Source organism: Mizuhopecten yessoensis, unplaced genomic scaffold (assembly GCF_002113885.1).
Source record: "Mizuhopecten yessoensis strain PY_sf001 unplaced genomic scaffold, ASM211388v2 scaffold10067, whole genome shotgun sequence".
NCBI classification, from domain to species: Eukaryota; Metazoa; Mollusca; class Bivalvia; order Pectinida; family Pectinidae; genus Mizuhopecten; species Mizuhopecten yessoensis.
In genome coordinates, this window is record NW_018408362.1 from 314,813 (window position 1) to 322,843 (window position 8,031).

Sequence of the window (8,031 nt, forward strand, 5' to 3'; positions counted from 1 at the left end):
TGTTACTATTTGTGAGCATTCATACCTTTAACAGGTAACATTTTGTTACTATTTGTGAGCATTCATACCTTTAACAGGTAACATTTTGTTACTATTTGTGAGCATTCATACCTTTAACAGGTAACATTTTGTTACTATTTGTGAGCATTCATACCTTTAACAGGTAACATTTTGTTACTATTTGTGAGCATTCATACCTTTAACAGGTAACATTTTGTTACTATTTGTGAGCATTCATACCTTTAACAGGTAACATTTTGTTACTATTTGTGAGCATTCATACCTTTAACAGGTAACATTTTGTTACTATTTGTGAGCATTCATACCTTTAACAGGTAACATTTTGTTACTATTTGTGAGCATTCATACCTTTAACAGGTAACATTTTGTTACTATTTGTGAGCATTCATACCTTTAACAGGTAACATTTTGTTACTATTTGTGAGCATTCATACCTTTAACAGGTAACATTTTGTTACTATTTGTGAGCATTCATACCTTTAACAGGTAACATTTTGTTACTATTTGTGAGCATTCATACCTTTAACAGGTAACATTTTGTTACTATTTGTGAGCATTCATACCTTTAACAGGTAACATTTTGTTACTATTTGTGAGCATTCATACCTTTAACAGGTAACATTTTGTTACTATTTGTGAGCATTCATACCTTTAACAGGTAACATTTTGTTACTATTTGTGAGCATTCATACCTTTAACAGGTAACATTTTGTTACTATTTGTGAGCATTCATACCTTTAACAGGTAACATTTTGTTACTATTTGTGAGCATTCATACCTTTAACAGGTAACATTTTGTTACTATTTGTGAGCATTCATACCTTTAACAGGTAACATTTTGTTACTATTTGTGAGCATTCATACCTTTAACAGGTAACATTTTGTTACTATTTGTGAGCATTCATACCTTTAACAGGTAACATTTTGTTACTATTTGTGAGCATTCATACCTTTAACAGGTAACATTTTGTTACTATTTGTGAGCATTCATACCTTTAACAGGTAACATTTTGTTACTATTTGTGAGCATTCATACCTTTAACAGGTAACATTTTGTTACTATTTGTGAGCTCCTTTTCTGGCAGTATCTACCACCCACATATTCCCTATGAACCTATGATATATATCATTCAAAGCTACATCTACTTTGGTGTCGTTTTGTACGTTTTTTTTCTACCAGACTGTTTAAAGTTGGTCAAGGGTGTTGTTTGGGTACTCTGACAATGGACTGGTAAAGTCAATGATTAACAGCATGGGTTATTGGACTGGTAAAGTCAATGATTAACAGCATGGGTACTCTGACAATGGACTGGTAAAGTCAATGATTATCAGCATGGGTACTCTGGCAATGACTGGTAAAGTCAATGATTAACAGCATGGGTTATTGGACTGGTAAAGTCAATGATTAACAGCATGGGTACTCTGATAATGGACTTATAAAGTTAATGATTATCAGTATGGGTACTCTGACAATGGACTGGTAAAGTTAATGATTACCAGTATGGGTACTCTGACAATGGACTGGTAAAGTCAATGATTAACAGCATGGGGACCGTGACAATGGACTGGTAAAGTCAATGATTAACAGCATGGGTACTCTGACAATGGACTGGTAAAGTCAATGATTAACAGTATGGGTACTCTGACAATGACTGGTAAAGTCAATGATTAACAGCCTGGGTTATTGGACTGGTAAAGTCAATGATTAACAGCATGGGTACTCTGACTATGGACTGGTAAAGTCAATGATTAACATCATTGGTTCTCTGACAAAGACTGGTAAAGTCAATGATTAACAGTATGGGAACTCTGACAATGACTGGTAAAGTTAATGATTAACAGCCTGGGTTATTGGACTGGGAAAGTCAATGATTAACAGCCTGGGGTATTGGACTGGAAAAGGCAATGATTAACAGTATGGGTACTCTGCCAATGACTGGTAAAGTCAATGATTAACATCATTGGTTCTCTGACAAAGACTGGTAAAGTCAATGATTAACAGCATGGGTACTCTGACAATGACTGGTAAAATTCAATGATTAACAGCCTGGGTTATTGGACTGGTAAAGTCAATGATTAACAGTATGGGTACTCCGACAATGGACTGGTAAAGTCAATGATTAACAGCATGGGTACTCTGACAATGACTAGTAAAATGCAATGATTAACAGCATGGATTATTGGACTGGTAAAGTCAATGATTAACAGCGTGGGTACTCTGACAATGGACTGGTAAAAGTCCACCGTTTATACAAAATTGGTTTCCCTTTACCCAAGGATGCTCCACACCATATATGAACCAAATCCTTTCATTCCTACAGAAGAAGAAGGATTATAAAGAAAAATTTGGTATGTTTCCCCTTTACGGCCCCGCCCCTCAGGCCCCTGGGGGCCAGACCCACTGTTTATACAAAATTGGTTCCCCTTCACCCAAGGATGCTTCAGACCAAATATGGAACAAATCCTTTTATTCCTACAGAAGAAGAAGGATTTTAAAGAATAATTTGCTATGTTTCCCCCATTTGGGCCCAGCCCCTCAGGCCCCTGGGGCCCGGCCCCTCAGCCCCCAAGGGGGCCAGACCCACCGTTTATACAAAATTTGTTTCTCTTAACCCAAGGATGCTCAACACCAAATATGGACCAAATCCTGTCATTCCTATAAAAGTAGAAGGATTTTAAAGAATAATTTGCTATGTTCCCCTATTGGGCCCCGGCCCTCTGCCCCAAGGGGGGTCACACCCACCATTTATACAAAATTAAGTCCCCTTGGCCCAAGGATGCTCCAGACTAAATTAGGATAAAATCCCTTAATCCCTACAGGGGGGCCACACCCACCATTTAATGTCCCCAGGGGGGCCACACCCACCATTTATACAAAATTGAGTCCCCTTGGCCTAAGGATGCTCCAGACCAAATTTAGTCAAAATCTACTTGGCCGTTCAGGACTAGTAGCGTTTTAAAGGAAAAGTTGACGGATGACAGACGCTGCGGTATGGCATAAGCTTTGGACCAGGTGAGCTAAAAATGTAGGAGAAAATCTCCGGACAAAAAATCAAATACTGAAATGAACAAAGGGCAATAACTTTTGGAAAAATCGTTGAATCAAAATTCTTTTCAGGGAGACACAACTTCATATCATGATTATAATGTATACCAAGTTTCGAAGAGATCGGTCGAAAAATATAGGAGGAGATTGCCGGACAAACAAAAGTTTACGCCGGACGGACAACGCCATACCATAATACTCCCGTCAAATTTGACGGGCGTATAAAAACCATGACTATGACTATCCAGGGTACACCCCGGTAAGCAAATAATCAAATCCATCCCCATATTGGAGTTGGACGACAATATCTCAACCCCTGGGCTAAGACTCTGAAATGTCCAATCTGAGGCTATGCTGATGGTGGGACATTTAAGAAGTTACCCAGAAAGTTGAAATTGTTTGTCTCAACTCAAAGTGGAAAATATTAATTGTTTTTGACACATAAAGGGAACTGTTTTGGTAAAACAGAACACTTTGTTTGCCAGGCAGCCCAGCTATAAAATGACACCCTCTGATTGTAAAAACTGATGTTGTTGAATTGTTCCTATACTGACAACACAATGGTTCATATTGCTTGTCCAAACTTGAAAGAGGGATGGCGAGAAAATGCTTTCCCAAACCAGAAGTGCAGAGAAATTTGCCCAGCAGGAGTCAAATTTAAATCCTCATACACTTGTGACTTTTTCAATTATCCACTCAAAGCATTGTTATCAACTGATAATTTAATTCCGACAATTTCTTAAAAATATCAGCAAGACTTACCTCCTACAGGGTACTGTGTACTAAATGTGGCATGGTGATTATAAGTCAATTGTCAGAATAGCAGTTATCTCCCTTTTGTACAGGCAATACCAGCAGTCTTTTTCCTCCTCTATCAAATTTAATTGTATCCTTTTCTGCGTATCATCATCAGTTATATCCTCTTCTATGCACTTAGGTCCTATCTCAGCATAAAAAATGTTTAATCTGAAAAAAATAAAATGAAATAGAACTAAATATATTTTAGAAATAATAAATATCTTTAAATTTTTAACTTATATATATTTAAAGGTTTGTAGAGTGGCTGTCTATTTTCCTAGATCCACCTTTTGGGTTTCAACTTGTTATAAGCTCTATTGCATGATGCACAACTCAATAAACAAGTAGAGTATTTATTGTGCACAGCAATAATATAATACAGATTTACACATGCTAAAATATTTCAGATGATTCCCTATCAAGATTACTTCTCATCACACAACACATACAACAAAAACTATACTCTACATGACTAAGCTAGACCTAAACAGTACCAACAGTATTGTGGTATTTCTAGCCTTTGCTACCTTGATCCTAATTAAAGAAAACACAAAAATCCCCAAACACTTATTCAACAGTTGTATTCATTTTTCATTATATTTTTAGGTTTTTAAAATGATAATATGGTTAAGAATTTGGTTTTGATACCTGCCTTTAAAAAGGAGAGGTGTCAGATGTTGCTTTTGAATTTTGGCACATCCAAATGAGACATTTAAGAACATTTGAGTGAGATTAAACTGTTTGGGTCGGAGGTAAAAATAGGCTTGGTCAGGGTACCTCAGTCCTGAAACATTTTTTTTGTCTAATGACATACAAAACATCAGATAATTGCTACTGAAAATACACTGACAGTGAAACTCCACCAGATTGTGTTATATCTAGCAAAAATAATGAAACTGTAAATGGTTTCCTAGACTTTAAATATTATACATAAAACCTATGAAATCCACAACCATTAAATATTGTCTTTTATCTGCATTAGTGTTTTAAGAATTATACTTAATAATGTCAATATCCAAACAAAAGTCTAAATTAATGAAAAAAATAGCGCCCTGTTCGTTTAAATATACTTTAGAACACCCCTTTTAAATGTACATGCGTTCATTGCCTTACATGCACCGTTATGACAGCAAGTATGTACATTTTCAAGTAGGTTTAACAGGTACTCTTCGTAATCAAATCTTGAGAAAACTTACCAAATTTGAAATATTGTGAATCACTTGCAGAAAATGAAAAGATACAGACGCTGAACAGTAACAGAACAGTTAAGGTATACAGCGTACCATAGTCTTATTTGCCAATCACAGCACATTTACTACTTCAAAACAAATATTTACATGTGGCCATGGAATTTAAATACAGCAGCAATTTGATAAAATGAAATTAATATCGGAGTCCTGATTAATGTTTATCTTGTCGATATGCTTGAAAATCTATACCGGATATTACCTTATGAATCTAATAAAGAGTCCGGAATATATTTTTCCCGATAGATTATTTGCACACCTGCTTAAATTCATGTAACACATGTTTTTTCACTGTTGACTGTATAATAGTTAGTTTTGGAATATTTCCCAAATGTTTTCGCTGTGTCAGACAGATAAAATAACTGCTGTCAATTGAACTGTGTTTATCTAACACAAACGTTGGTTTCTATTTTGTTAAGTGTCTTTCATTTCCTGTTGGTTGTAGTGACATATGACAACAAACACATCCACGTTGGTGTCTTGTGTTTAAGTACGAATCGCGAGTTTCCTGCTGTAGCGAATACACTGCAGTTGTTGATATGTCGTTCTACAGTAGATCAATGACATTGGTGGCTTTAATTGCTACGTTTATTTATTGTTCATGCCACCCAAGTCCTCGGTGTTTGCTAATTTCGTTTGATGGATTTCGTTGGAACTATCTGAATGACAACACATCCACACCAAACTTTAACAAGATAATAAAGAACGGTGTGACTGCTACACGTGGAGTAGTGAACGCTTTCATCACCAAGACGTTCCCAAACCATTACAGCATCGTGACAGGCTTGTATGAGGAGAGCCACGGTATAGTTGGGAACACTATGTACGATCCCCTCTACAAGGAGGTGTTCCACATCAACAACCAAAAACAGGTCACCGAATCTAAGTGGTTTGACAACGGAGGGGAGCCTGTGTGGGTGACAAATCAGAGACAGGCAAATATGCATCGCAGTGGCGTGATGTATTGGCCTGGGGACGCAGCGTCTGTAAAGGGTTTTCTGCCATACAGGTATGAGGTATACAACCCGGATGTAACAAACAAAAGTAGGGTTGACAAAGTTATTGACTGGTTCACAGACGAGTATCCTATCAACCTTGGTCTGCTGTACTTTGAACAGCCAGATACCCTAGGACATGAGGTTGGGCCAGATTCTCCAGAGATGAAGAAAATGATTGAAGCCCTAGATGAAGTTGTTGGGTATCTTTTGCAAAAAATTGAAGAGCATGACTTAGGAGATCTAAATGTGATTATTACAAGTGACCACGGAATGTCTTCCACACCAAAGTCAAAGATCATTGACTTAGATAAGCATATCAGTCCATTATCATATCAGATATTTTCTTCAAATCCTATTGGAAGTGTTCTTCCAAATGAAGGTAACATTTTCATTTGTTTTAAACAACAATTTAAAGTGAAGATAAGATTGATTCATTGATGAGTATATTATCACATCATTTCATACTGTTTGACATTTAAAATAGCCTCCTTTTTTAGCTCACCTGGTCCGAAGGGCAAAGTGAGCTTATGTCGTGGCTCAGCGTCCGTCTGTCATCCCGCGTCATTATTTTGCTTTAAAAAACTTCTTCTGAATAATCAAATGGCCTAGGGTGATGATATAAGGCCAGAAGAAAACTGGGATGAAGGGCTACAAAGTTTGTTAAATAAATGACCTTCACACATTTTCAAGGTCACAGGGGTCAAATATGTTAACTTATTTAGAATAACCAAAATTCCCAGGGAGATAATATTTGGCCAGTAGCATGCTGGGGTAAAGCGCTACCAAGTTTGTTCAAATGAATGACCTTCACTCATATATTCAAGGTCACAGGGGTCAATTGTTAAAAAAGACCTTTAAACAACTTGTTCTGAATAACCAAAAGGCCCAGGATGATGATATTTGGCCTGTAACATGATAGGATGTAGGGCTACCAAGTTTGTTCAAATGAATGACCTTGACTTATACGTAAGGTCATAGAGATCAAATTTGTTAAAAAAAAATAAACAACCTCTTCTAAATAAACATGGGTCCCAGAATGTTGATATTTTGTAAGTTGCAGACCTGAGATGAAAGGCTATACAATTTGTTCAACATAATGACCTTGTTTGACTTTCAAGGTCACAGGGGTGAAATGTTTTTAAAACTTTTAACATGTTCTTTTGAAGGAATTTTAATCATAAATACTGATATTTTGCCTGTAGCTTTATTTTAGATCACTTTTAATGTTACAAGTGTGAGTTTTATACCAGGTGAGCGATGCAGGCCCATTGGGCCTCTTGTTATCATTTCCACCCAGGTGATTAATCTGTTCATGAAATATTTTTTCTATACCTTGGCATATCCAGATTCAAGCATATTATAAATACTAAGATAATTTGCATTTACAAGGTACTGGAATTAGTTGAATACATTAATGTTATACATTCTAAATAGTTTCACTCTTGGTAATTCTTACGTTACTTTAGGAATGGAAGACGAGATTTTTAAGAACCTGTCTTCAGTGCCCAATTTAAAGGTGTACAGGAAAGGGAAGGACATACCTGAGAGATTTCACTATGAACACAACAGGCGGATACAGCCCCTACTGCTGGTGTCAGAGGAAGGATATTCCTTGCGTCATAATAATTCATATGTGCCAAGTAAGCCACGTAATCTAACTTATTTAATATGAGATGCCATCTGTTTTTATTAAAATCCATATTCTTTTAAATGAAGTATCCTATATTAACTCCTATAATAGCTACCTATAAAACTAGCATATTTAACAAAATGTTTTTAGATTGGCATGCTACAGCCTCTTGTATTTAATTATAAATGTGTTTTTTTGGTAATTTTCCTTTTTTTATATCTACACAATATTGTTCTGTGATTTTCTTGTTTATCTACACAATATTGTTTTGTAATTTTCCTGTTTATCTAC

At 36.2% G+C, this 8,031-nt stretch overlaps 2 protein-coding genes across 3 annotated transcripts in view; one reads left to right on the plus strand and one right to left on the minus strand.

Moving 5' to 3' along the window:
- Positions 1 to 5,308, minus strand: part of LOC110459447 (cytochrome b5 reductase 4-like) — a 114,757-nt gene extending 109,449 nt beyond the window's left edge. For both annotated transcript variants that reach the window (XM_021511707.1, XM_021511705.1), the window contains exons 1-2: positions 5,062 to 5,308; positions 3,830 to 4,033 (exon numbers count right to left, since the gene is read on the minus strand). The gene's annotated coding sequence lies outside the window, so the exon portion shown is untranslated. The remainder of the gene's footprint in view (positions 1 to 3,829; positions 4,034 to 5,061) is intronic.
- Positions 5,309 to 5,552: 244 nt separating this feature from the next.
- On the plus strand, positions 5,553 to 7,750 carry LOC110459446 (ectonucleotide pyrophosphatase/phosphodiesterase family member 5-like; the record flags this gene model as incomplete). The annotated part of the gene is made up of 2 exons (XM_021511703.1): positions 5,553 to 6,489; positions 7,577 to 7,750. Coding segments are annotated over exons 1-2 (1,012 nt in total), but the record flags the coding sequence as incomplete, so codon positions are not given.
- Positions 7,751 to 8,031: the final 281 nt, after the last annotated feature.